At 42.7% G+C, this 12097-nt stretch overlaps 1 protein-coding gene across 8 annotated transcripts in view; it reads left to right on the top strand.

Annotated features, from left to right (window-relative positions):
* The first annotated feature begins 3390 nt into the window (after window positions 1-3390).
* Window positions 3391-12097, top strand: part of YAP1 (Yes1 associated transcriptional regulator) — a 146242-nt gene continuing 137535 nt past the window's right edge. For all 8 annotated transcript variants that reach the window (XM_036744960.1, XM_036744956.1, XM_036744958.1 and 5 more), the window contains exons 1-2: window positions 3391-3884; window positions 8182-8432. In XM_036744960.1, the coding sequence (XP_036600855.1) occupies window positions 3555-3884; window positions 8182-8432 (581 nt within the window). In that variant the 5' untranslated portion in view covers window positions 3391-3554. The remainder of the gene's footprint in view (window positions 3885-8181; window positions 8433-12097) is intronic.

Below are 12097 nucleotides of genomic sequence, written 5' to 3'. Positions count from 1 at the left end.
AGCACCCTCTTTAGAGCTAATTCCCCAATTCCCACTCACAATAGCAGGGCAGGTCTCCAGGTGTGGCTGACTTACACTGTTCTCTCTCAGGGTAATTCTGTGGGGCTGGAGATTTCTGGTGCTCATGGTGCTTCCCAATGATTATCAGCCAGGTTTAATTAGCTTTTGGAAAAGCTATTTACTAACACAGCAAGAACAGTAGGACCAAAACAATACCCCCAGACCTGTGGTTCTCTCTTCCCTTTCATACTCAATGAGAAAATGAGCTTAGATTACAGTGGCAAATAGAATATATGTAGAGGATGCACTTGGCAAAGAGTTAATTCATAGTTCCTGGCTACTGAGTTCTTTTTCCCTTTATGGAATCCCCATGAAATTTCCCTTAGGTCTTTATTGAGCTCCAGGTTGGTGTTTTGGTAGAATCCATAGCCTTTGTTTCTTTCTGCCCCTGATGGGGCATGATTCCTGAAGTTACCCTTCCTTGACGTGTCTGTCTTTCCACATCCATCTGCAGGTGCTTCTACTGTCATCAGTCACTGTTATCACCTCTGGTGGACATTGTCCTCAACTTCAATTGTCATTGGGGCCTCTGATGGTTCTGAACTTGCCAAGTTCCCAAGGTTGTAACCTGGTCAATTCTGTCTCAGGATACATACATTCACCAAGATTAGGGAAGAAGAAACGCAAAAGAAAGAGCAGCCATGAACTCACTATCACATGGCCAGGTGGGAGAATGTACCTTGCTGCCATTCCCGTACAAGGCATCTTCTAACAGCTTACTCCTTTTGTACACACATTCACTTCTGACTCAACCACTCATGACTCATCAGTCCTTCTGGCTCCTCAGCCAGTCAGAAGACTTTTTGTCACCACACAGCTACTCAGTCACTCATGGCTACAAGTAGTATCCTTAAACTTCCACAAGTGGTTGGATTAGAAAAAGACAGCAAATATGCTCTAAAGACTGAATTCTTTCAGGAAATATCCACACCTCTCACAATGATTTGGACTTACACACACACACACCCCAAATTAATCTTCCTGGGACTCCATTTCAAATTTGCCCATTACTGTTAAACTACCCAATCCTCCAAGTCACCCAAGCTCACAATCTTGGTGACATCTTCAACTGCTCTCCCAAAATGTACCCCACATATCCACATCTGTTCCTGAGTCTTGTTTCTATCTTCACCATATCTCTCTTACAGACCCCTTCTCTTCACTCACATGACTGCTCTGGAGCAGGCCCTTATCTCCTCAGCCTGGGCTAGCTCCTTCAAAAGCCTGCTGCCTGGTCTCAAGTCTCTCCTCATTCCAATCCATCCTCCATTCGGATGTCAAATAGATCTTTCTAAAAGAGCAGATCAGACACTCTGTCATCCCCTCCCCTTGGTAAAATTCCAATGCTTATATCCAGAATCTGTTATATCCAGGATCAAATATAAAGTCTTCTGTTTGGTTTTCTAAAGCCCCTTGTAACCTGGCCCCTTCCTACCTTTCCAGTTTTCTTTTGCTTTATTCTCTATGAACTCTATGATCCAGTGACACTGGCCTACTTGGCTGTTCCTTCCCCTGCCTTGGTACCCTTTCCCTAGCTAGCCTCCATTTCTGGAATGCTCTGCCTCCTGGTTTCTTTCAAGATTCATCTTAAACCCCAGCTCCTGGAAGAAGCCTTTCCCATTTCTCCTCTCCATCTCCTTCCCTCTGAGGTTACCTTTCCTTTACTCTGTATACATCTTGTATGTACAATTATTTACACATTATCTTCACAAGAATTTGAGGATTTTTTGTTTTGTTGCCTTTGTGTCCTCAGATCTTAACACAGTGTTTGGCATATACTAAAGATTTAATTAATGCTTGTTGAGCGACTGCCTGATTCATCTATAAAAGGAGCACAATGACCTAGATGGCCCGAGGTCCTGGGAGCTCTAAATCTACGATGTTACAATTCTCTGCGTCTCACTTTTATCTCTGGAAAACAGATTTTTTAAAGAAATACTCAGATTCCTTTAAAGCACTTCCAGATATTGTTTCTCACAGATATGCCACAACCACATTATAGGTTCATTTGCATGGGGAATAGTTACAATAACAATATATGTAGTGATTTTTTACAATGAGGCATTTTATAACAATGTCACAGAGTTAAAAAGTTGAGGCTATCCCCTCGACTATAAAGCAAACTCTGCTTTTTTTGTTTTTCAGAAAAAGCAGCTTTTTATAAGTTACACAATCTGCATAAGCAAAGGATATCTAATATCTTCAATAAGTATAGAGAAGCCCTCCAAACTACTTTTTTCTCCTCTTCAATAGATTATCCAGATAATTTTCTTAATCTGTAGCTTCCTTTACGAAGGTGTATAGATACAAGTTAGGGAAGGGCAGTGAACATCCGAAAATTCAAGATTTTTATTTATTAATGATCTTTATTCAAAATGTGGAACTCTCCATAAGGACTAGCCAGTGCAAGCCTGGCCTATTTCATGAGTTAGCAGCAATTGTTGCTTCGTAGACTCAAGGCTGCTGCATTAACTTTTTAATACAGGAAGGGCTGGGAATCAGTGCAGTTCTCTGGCTCTTACCGCTTAAGTGATTTTACAAAAGCAAAGTGAACGCAGTCAAGTAAGAGGGAAGGGCTACGTGTGTGCGGAGAAGTGAGAGCGGATTTCTCCGGGGAGCGGACAGCACAATGCACCCGAGGATATCCTGTGGTAGAGAGTAACCTTAATCCCTGGAGGGAAAGGGGGTCTTAGAAGCCGACTCGGCCCCAAGTTTCGCCCAGTGCCGCCTTCCACTGCAGCAGCAGCAAAGGGATGGCCAAAGTTTCTGTCCCTTTAAGCAACCAGGGAGGATTAGGGTGAGGGGGAGATCTCAGTTGCTCGTTGGTCACGTGAAACAGGGAAAGAAATTGGAGGTCCCGGAGGTGGCTGGGAAGGAGGAACTTCGGGGGAAAGTTCTTTTTCTTTTTCTTTCTCTCTAACCCCCCTCCCTCCCCTGGGCGCGGATTCGGTGCGGGCGGGCGCGCAGAGGCAGGAGGAGGCGGAGTCGGCGGCCGGCTCGGGAGGGCAGTTCTCCAAAACTTTAGTTTTGGTGTCTGCTGAGAGTTTGGGTCTCAGTCGGGCGCAGCCGCCGCCGGGAAAAGAAAGGAAGGAAGGGAAGGAGGAAGGAAGGAAACTAAGGAAAAGAGGAGGAGGAGAAGGGAACGAACCGGCCTGAATTCCGCAGAAAAGGTTCAGGGTGAAAAGTTTTCTGGCGGCTAAGGTCCCGGGCTGAGCCACTCCCGAAACTTAGGAGCGGCGGCCGTAGAACAGTGCGGGGGCCCCAGAGGGGGCGGAGGGGTCGCTGCCGGGGATGCGGCACTGCCCCGCGGCCCCCCAGCTCTGAGACCAGACTAGGAGGAGGAGGAGGAGGAAAGAGGGGAGGCCAGCCCAGCCGCCTGCGGGGCCCCTGGTCCTCTCCGCCTCCCAAGTTCTTTCTAGTTGCGGGTCCGGGGCTGTCCCGGACGGGCGGAGCCCTCCCCTCGCCGGGTTAGGGGTGCGTGCCGGGGGAGAGCCATGGATCCGGGCCAGCAGCCGCCGCAGCCGCCCTCGCAGGGCCAGGGGCAGGCTCCGTCGCAGCCCCCCCAGGGTCAGGGTCAGGGACCACCGACTGGCCCTGGGCAGCCGGCGCCTCCAGGGGCTCCGGGCTCCCAGGCTGCGCCGCCGCCCCCAGCCGGGCATCAGATAGTGCACGTCCGGGGGGACTCGGAGACCGACTTGGAGGCGCTCTTCAACGCCGTCATGAACCCCAAGACTGCGAATGTGCCCCAGACAGTCCCCATGCGTCTCAGGAAGCTGCCTGACTCCTTCTTTAAGCCGCCAGAGCCCAAATCGCACTCCAGACAGGTAACTTCGCACCTCCCCTCCCTACACCTGCGTTTGTGAATCCCTTCTCACCCCATCGCGGGACTCGGGGGACCCAGGGACGCTGGGCTGGGGGGGGCGGTTTGCAAGCATGGCCCTTCTGGCCTGGCTGGGACGGGCTGGTCCCGGGGGCTCTCAGGGCACTGAGGAGGGGGGTGGGACGAGAGACTACTTGTGAGTGGGGAAACTGGAACTGCCGGGACCGGGCAGCCGGGGGTGAGGGGTCGGGGGGGGGGGGGTGTTTAAGCCTCTTCCCGGCTGACTCTCACACTCCTCCGGCCCCTCCCTGCTGCTGCTGTTCTGGGCTGAGATTTTTTTTTCTCTTCACCCACCCCCTTCAGGTTCTGTACAATCCTGGGGGTTGTAGAGATTTGTGGGGCTTTGGGGAAGTCCCCCTTTTAATTTCCTTTCCCCCCTTTTTCTCAGGTTGGCGGGAGGAGTTAGGGGAGGTTTGTGGGGGGCGGGGAGGGGAGGAGAAGGAACTGGGAAGGGAGGAAGGGGGGTGGGGAAAAAGTTGCTGAGAGCTGTGTGCTACTTGGTGGGCTTGCACAATGCAAGCACCTCCCCTCCCTCCGCACCTTCCTTCCTTCCTTCCCCCGCTGGATGGAGGGGGAGGGAGGAGTCTGGCATTTTGTGTGTGGGTGAGTCGCCAGCGGCTGCCTAGTTTGTGAAGTGGAGCTCCGGGCCCCCCTCTCCTTTAGGGCCTCTCAGTCCGCATCAGTCTCCTGGGGAGTCAAATAATTGTTCTCTTGTTTTCCGACGTTGATTAGGGGGTGGGGGTTGAACCAGTCCATTTAGTTTCTTACTCTTTCTCTCTTGCTCTCTGCTCTCCCCCCCACCCCCCAGGAAAGCATTTATTTCCGTCCCTCTCGGTCTTGGCACTTTTCAGAGCTACGAAACACAACTTCCACTCCAGAGACTTCCGAGACTTTTCCTGAAAGTTGTTTGTGGAGTTCGCCCCGCCGCCCTCCAGCACTTTGGTGCTGTAGATTTAGTTCATTTCACTTTTTAAAAGCTAGTCGCATTAAGTAGCTTCAGAAATACTCTCCGGTTAAATACTTTTGAATGAGCCGTTTTTGTTATTTGTGAAGGATTGGAGTTGCTTTTTACAACTTTTTTTTTTTTTTAAACACAGGCAGCCTTTGATAATGCTATACAGGTTGACTCATACGAAGTCCAAGTATGATTAAAAGTTAATGTTTGGGAAGCGATGACTAATTCTAGAATAGCCATTGCTTTTTAATTCTTCCTGGGGTTGAGAACACGGCTGCTTTTAAATATTCACCCCACTTCGTTATTTATTGTTTAGGAGATTTTCAAAACCCCAAACTCAAGAGGTGCTTTCTCATACAATCAACTATGTTAATTAAATTCCTATGGGTTAAAAAAAATAACTAAACATAGATTTTCTTTTTTTTTTAATAACTTGTTTGGCCAAAACTTGGCATAGGAATCTTGTCCAAAATCTAGTTTGTTTTCTAAATACTGTCTAGTTGTTGGGCTTTGAGTAACTAATGTAAAGAATATCTCTCCCACCCCCACTTCCCATTCACATTAGTTTAAAACAGTCTACAAGAATGCAGTAGATATGGGCCGTTTTAGAGTCTAAAGCTCTCTTAAGCCTCTAGACAACTGGGGGGGAGGGGTTTCTGCTAAAGAGAAAGAAGGAAAAAGTAGTTAATAACTACATCCCTCTATAGGCAAGCTGTGTGAAGTGGGGTTGTTGGAGGTGCATCTGTGGATATAGGTATGCATACTTTAGCAATACCCAGCTGGCAACTAAAATGTCCAACAAAAACTGCAAAATAGATTCCCCATTTTAGATTCATCCAGTAACAGCTATATATCAAAAAGAAGTGGGATTGCAAATGGGTATATCCTCCAAATAGTATAAAAGACCAGTATATATACCAGTATATAAGAGCCGATTAAATAGATGCATCGGCCTTTACAACTGAGTTCTTAATCCAAAATCATTAATTGGACCTCAGTAAGGTCCTGACTTTTCCTTTGTCTTGTTGCTGCTTGACATATCAAGAAAAGTTCACACTAATCATGAATTGAAATACAAAGGCAAGTTCTGATTTAAGGCATATGTTATGTTCTACTAATTTCTTCCTTTCATTGCCCATAGGAATTTAAGAAATTCCAGGCACTGAGTAATCTTTCATAACTTTTACCCGATTGTAATCTCTGATCAGTTTCAAATTATACAGTGTTCCTAACTAAATTAACATTTGAAGCATCCTGTGGGTCTTACTTTTGGAGCTGGAATGGATCTTCAGGGTCCTCTACTCCAACTTCCCCTTCCCCCCATTCTACAGATGAGGAAACTGAGTCCAGGGAGGTTATAACTCAAGCTGTCAAGTAATGCCCTCATTATTTCAGTGCAGAGATGTGGTAATAACTGTTTAATTTAAATTCAGGTTCAAGTGTGGATTTTTTTTTACTTGTTAATGAATTTTCTGTTGTCAGAAACAATGTCAGCATTGTTTAAAAGTTGTTTTAATTGTGATGCTTTATTGATTGGAATTTGTTCATAATATGGAACTAAATACTTAAGCTGTAGTGTTGTTCAGTTTTGCAGTGGGTAGGGGGAATGCTGATTTAAAAAACAACTCACTTGAATACTGATTTCTTCAGTAGCTACTGGTACCTTAGAGTTTTCTGAAAGAAAAGAATGCCTTCATTACCTTATTTCTGATTTTCGAATTAAGTTTTTAAATACCCTTTGTGCTTTGTCTTTATTTTATTAATCATACCCTCTAGAAAACACAGCTTCATAATGTGTAATATTGAGCATGCGTAAAGGCACTGGGGTGGAATTGGTGAACCTGCTGTATTCTAATTAGGCTCTGCAAGCGAATATTTTGATTGGCTTGGGGCAAATCACTTAAATCTCTCTGGGCCTCTGTTTCCTTATCCTCAGACCAGCATTTATTAAGCACCTACTATCTTCCAGTTACCGTGCTAGATGCTGTGATACAATGACAAAAATAAAACCCTATGGAGGTCCCTTCCCTTGAGTCAGCTAGGTGGCACAGTGGATAAAGTGCTGGATTTAGTATCAGGACCCAAGTCAAAAACCTATTTCAATATTTGTATGATCTTGGACACTTAATCTTTCTCGGACTCAGTTTCCTCATCTGTAAGCCGACCCCACATAAACTTTGAAGTCCAGTGACACTGACTTCTTTGCTGTTCCTCGAGGATACATGACACTCCATCCCCCAGTGGGAATGGTAATAGCACCTACCTCCCAGGGTTGTTCTGATAATCAAATGATATATTTGTTAAACACTTTGCAAACCATAAAGTGCTATATAAATGCTAGTTATTCTGTCAGGTGATAGAAGATCTATCATATGCATATGTACATGTATAAACACATAGTAGGTAATTTGGGGTTGGGGAAAACTGAGCTAGTAGCTTGAGACTGGGAAAGGCTTCACGTAGAAAGTGGTGCCTGAGCTGAGTTTTAAAAGAGACAAAGGCTTGTAAGATTTGGAGGTGAAGAAAGTGCTTTCAGACAGAAGGAAAATTACAGAGACTAGAGATGTAGTGTTGTGTTTGAGGAGTAGCAAGAAGCCTCAAATATGTAAGTGAGGTTATGAGGTAGTTGATGGGACCAGATCATAGTATCATAGATTTAGAGCTGTAAGAAACCTTATACCTCCAAGGTACCATTCCTTCACATCTGGGGTTTTAAACCTGGACTCTGTGAACCTTTCTTTTTCAATTCATGCATTTATAAACATCATTCTGAAAAGATGTCTATAGGCTTTGCTTGACAGTCCAAGACACACACAAAAAGGTGAAGTCCTGCTTTATATCAAATGAAACTTTGTATTTATAAAAGTATAGATTTAAATCAAATTACATGCAGCATCTTCATAATAATCTTCAATCTTCACTTTACACTTATTATTTTTTCTAAGTACACCTAGGTTTTTAATCTCAGCTGTTTCATTTACTGGCTGTGTGACCTTGGGCAAGTCCGTTTAACATATTTGAGCTGTAGTTTCTTTACGTGTTTAATAAAAAAAACCAAAGCAGATGTTTCTTATTAACAAGTAACAGGGTTATTGACATCAAGTAAGAGAATATATGTGAAAATGCTCTGAAATCTGTAAAGCACTATGTAAATGTAGGTGTTACTTATGCCTGTGTTGAGTACTAAACATTGAAAATTGCTTTGGTATCATAACATGTTCCTAGGATTCTTCTGTGGAATAAAAATATTCTAATGAAAGCAATTTTTTTTTTAAACTTCTGGCAGGCTAGTACTGATGCAGGGACTGCAGGAGCCCTGACTCCTCAGCACGTCCGAGCCCATTCCTCTCCAGCCTCATTACAACTAGGAGCTGTTTCCCCTGGGACACTTAGCCCCTCTGCAGTAGTCTCTGGCCCAGGAGCTGCACCCACTGGTCAACACCTCCGACAGTCTTCTTTTGAGATCCCAGATGATGTACCTCTACCAGCAGGCTGGGAGATGGCCAAGACATCATCTGGCCAGAGATACTTTTTAAAGTAAGTACAACTAATTGAGGGATAGGAGAGGTAAGGAATTTTTGTTTTGTTTTTTTTTAATAAAACTTCAAAGACATTTAACCTTCCTTTGATTGACCCTTCAACTATTATCCTTTTCTTTAACTAAACTACTCTTCTTGGTGATATCATCAGCTCTCATGGATTGAACTATCATCCTATGCAGATAATTCTCAGATGTCTTTGTCCAGCCCTAACTTTTTTCTGGCCTCCATTTTCTAATTGGATGGTGTCCAGTTGGACATTATGAACTGGATGTCTTGTAGACATCATCATTTCCAAATATTTCCAAAACCAAACTTATATTCTCTCCTAGGTATCATCCTCAACTCTTCTCTCTCTCACATCATCACCTCTTATGTTCTCCCCCCCCCACCCCTCAATCCCCCAGACTTGTTCCCAAGTTCTGTCATTTCTACCTTACTAACATTTCTTGTGTATGCCCCATTCTCTTCTGAAGTTGCCACCACAATTGTCTAGGCCCTCATCATTTCATGCCTGGACTTCAGCAGTAGCTTTCGAGTTGGTCTCTTTGCCTCAAGCTTTTTCCCTACTTCAGTCTATCCTCCACTCAGCTGTCAAATTGACCTTCCTAAAGTGCCTCCCCACTACACTACATTCAATAAACTCCAGTGTCTCCCTCTTTTAGGATCCAGTATAAAATCCTCCTTTTGACTTTTAAAAGTCCTTCATAACCTAAGCTCTTTCCTACCTTTCCAGTCTTCTTACAGCTTACGCCTCTCCCTGACCCCACCACATACTTTAAAGTCCAGTGATAACTGACTTCTTTGCTCTTCCTCATACGTGATACTCCATCTCCTAATTCCAGGGCTTTTCAGTGGCTGGCTGTCTCCCATGTCTGGAATTCTCTCCCTCCTCATTTCCACCTCCTGGCTTCCCTGGCTTCTTTCAAGTCTCAGCTAAAAACATACCTTCTACAAGAAGCTTTCACCAGTCTTCTTTAATTTAAGTGCCTTCTTTCTGAGGTTATCTCCAATTTACACTATGAATGTCTTGTTTGTTATCTCGTCAGTTACCCAGGTCTATTGAACCTACCTTAATGACACATCTTGTCTCTGTTCCCTTTTCTTTATTTTCTTGTTTGTTCCTTCCATGTTTTCTCCCCCAAGGAGCCTTGAGAGCAAGGACTCATTTTTTTTTCCTTTCTTTATATCTCCAAGTGCCTGGCACAAATAAGTGCTTAATAAATACTTGTCGACTTCACTTCATCACCTGTTTATTCCTCAAGTCTCTATAATTTGATTCTGTTACCTATCTGTTCTGTTCCCTATCTATTCTCTGAGTTAGATTGCTAATGATTTTTTAATTACCGAAGTCAATAGCCTTTTTTTTAATGACCTTTTTATCCTTGACCTTTCTACGCACGTGGTTTCTACTGACTACTACTTTTTCTTTGATACTTTCTCCTTCCTTAGTTTCAATAATGCAGCATTCTTTTGATTCTCTTCCTTACATCTCTGACCATCCTTTTCTGATGACTTTAGCTAGTTTTTCTTCTTTTTCCCCACTCCTGAAGTCGGGGGAGGGGGGGGAGGGGGGGAGGGTGGTTCTCAGGACTCTTTTTGCTTCATTCTTTCTCCCTGATGAAATGATCCAATTTTCTGGGTTCAGATAGCACATTAAACTCTCAAATTTCAACATCTGGTTGGGCTCTTCCCTGACTCCAGTTGTACATATTTAATTATCACCAATGCTCTAAATTGAAACTTGCCCTCAAAATCTATTCTGTATGCCAACTTGCCTGTTTCTGTTTGTGATAGTGCCATTTATACCCAGTTACCAGACTTGAAGCTTTGAAGTTATCTTTGATTTCTTTGATGGCACCCCTTGTCTAACCCTAGTCTAATCAGTTACCAAGATCTATTGAATCTACCTCAATGATACATCTTGTCTCTGTTCCCTTTTCTTTATTCTTCTGTCCATGGCCACTACCCTAGTTAAGGAGCTTATGACCTCTTACCTGGAATATTTTATTAGCCTCTTTAATTGGTTCCTTTTCCTCCAGTGTCTCTCTACTCCAGTCTATCCTTTACATAGCTGCCAAAATGAAGCACAGGCCTGTCCATGTCATTTCCCTGTTCTAAACCTTGAACAGGGTTCTTCAGCTTGACATTTAAGAGTGTCTGAAGGAACAGCTCAACCAAGATTTATCTTTTGCCTCTCACCTTTTGGTTTACAAAACTTTCCTCACAATCACTCTGAGGTAGATGATCTAAGTGATGTCATATGTCCATTTTACTGATGAGGAAACTGAGGTCCAGAGTTGTTCAATACATGGTAATGGTTAAGCAGAGCTAGTGAGTGTCACTAGGACTTGAACTCAGATATCCAGTTTTCTTTCTCCTGACTGGCTCTAGTCTCTCTTTCCAGTCTAATCTCTCACCCTTCTTCATTCACTAATAGTCTAGCTTAACAAGAAAGTAGAATTACTCCCTTATTTCATCCAGTATATATCGCCTCCTTAGACTTTTGTATGACATGGGACACGTTTCTACAATATTTATCTGTTGAATCTCTTCTTTTTCTTTGTTACTTCGGTATCACTTGCTTCCTTAAGTCTTCTCTGAGTTCCCACCTTTACTCTCTCCCTCACCATGAAATTGAACATACTCTCATAGCACTTTATCTGGCTCTCTCCTTTGCCCTATTGAATCATACCTTGTATCATATACTTGTGCCTTATATCACCTATTAGATTTTAAGTTCCTTAAAGGCAAGGACTGCATTTTTTTCATCTCTGTATACACAGTACTTTCATGAAGCAGATGCTTAATAATTGTGAAATTAAAATGCAAATTAAATATGTGTGTGTATATATGTTCTTTACTGGGAATTACCTGAGTGTCATCCTTAATGATGTCACGATCGTTTTCTTTATTGTAATATGATAAAAAAAAAAAGTTCTTTTAGGTTTGTGGCATTTTGAGAGCCTGATAGACCTATATTTATAAAGCTTTTTTCTACTTTTCATTTGTTATTTTTATATATATTTTTGAATTTGGGGATTTAATAATGTACTTTTGTTGGAAACTGTTGCAAACGGTGGTAGTTTTCTGTAAAATTTAGTGTTGGTAACTTTTTCAAGTTTCAGGAGGCCTGTCTTTTTTTAAATGCGTGTCCACCAAGATGATTAAGTGTTTTAAGAAATTGTAAAAAATGTAGTTGGATTGGTCAGTGTTGAATAGGCTTTTATTATATCAAATTTTGAAGTTAGAGGTAACATCTAATGTTTTTTCCTCATGCATATTGAATCAAATCTTATGCAAAATATTCCATAAGCTCCGAATATTAAAAAACTGAAGTTTCTCTGTAGGAAACTTACTCTTTTCAGTATATGATACTTAGGCAATTCATGATGGTATTTTTTATAAAAATCACAATTTATGGAATTGACCCATAGCATACCTTTTAATTTAGAGTTATTTGGATCTTGATAAGATAATGAAAAATAACTCAAGTTGTGATCAAGCTAGTTCATAGTATGAACTCTTGCTAATCATTTGCTAGTCATTTGACTATTGCCAACACTAGAATTATTTTTTATTTCAGATAATTGCATTAATTACACTGATTTTACTGTTGTGGTATACTTGAGGATTCACTTTTTGATATTGCTTTAGGTTTTT

This window comes from Trichosurus vulpecula, chromosome 2, assembly GCF_011100635.1.
Source record: "Trichosurus vulpecula isolate mTriVul1 chromosome 2, mTriVul1.pri, whole genome shotgun sequence".
Taxonomy (NCBI): domain Eukaryota; kingdom Metazoa; phylum Chordata; class Mammalia; order Diprotodontia; family Phalangeridae; genus Trichosurus; species Trichosurus vulpecula.
Note: the sequence above shows the minus strand (reverse complement) of the source record. Positions and strands in the feature narration are given on the sequence as shown.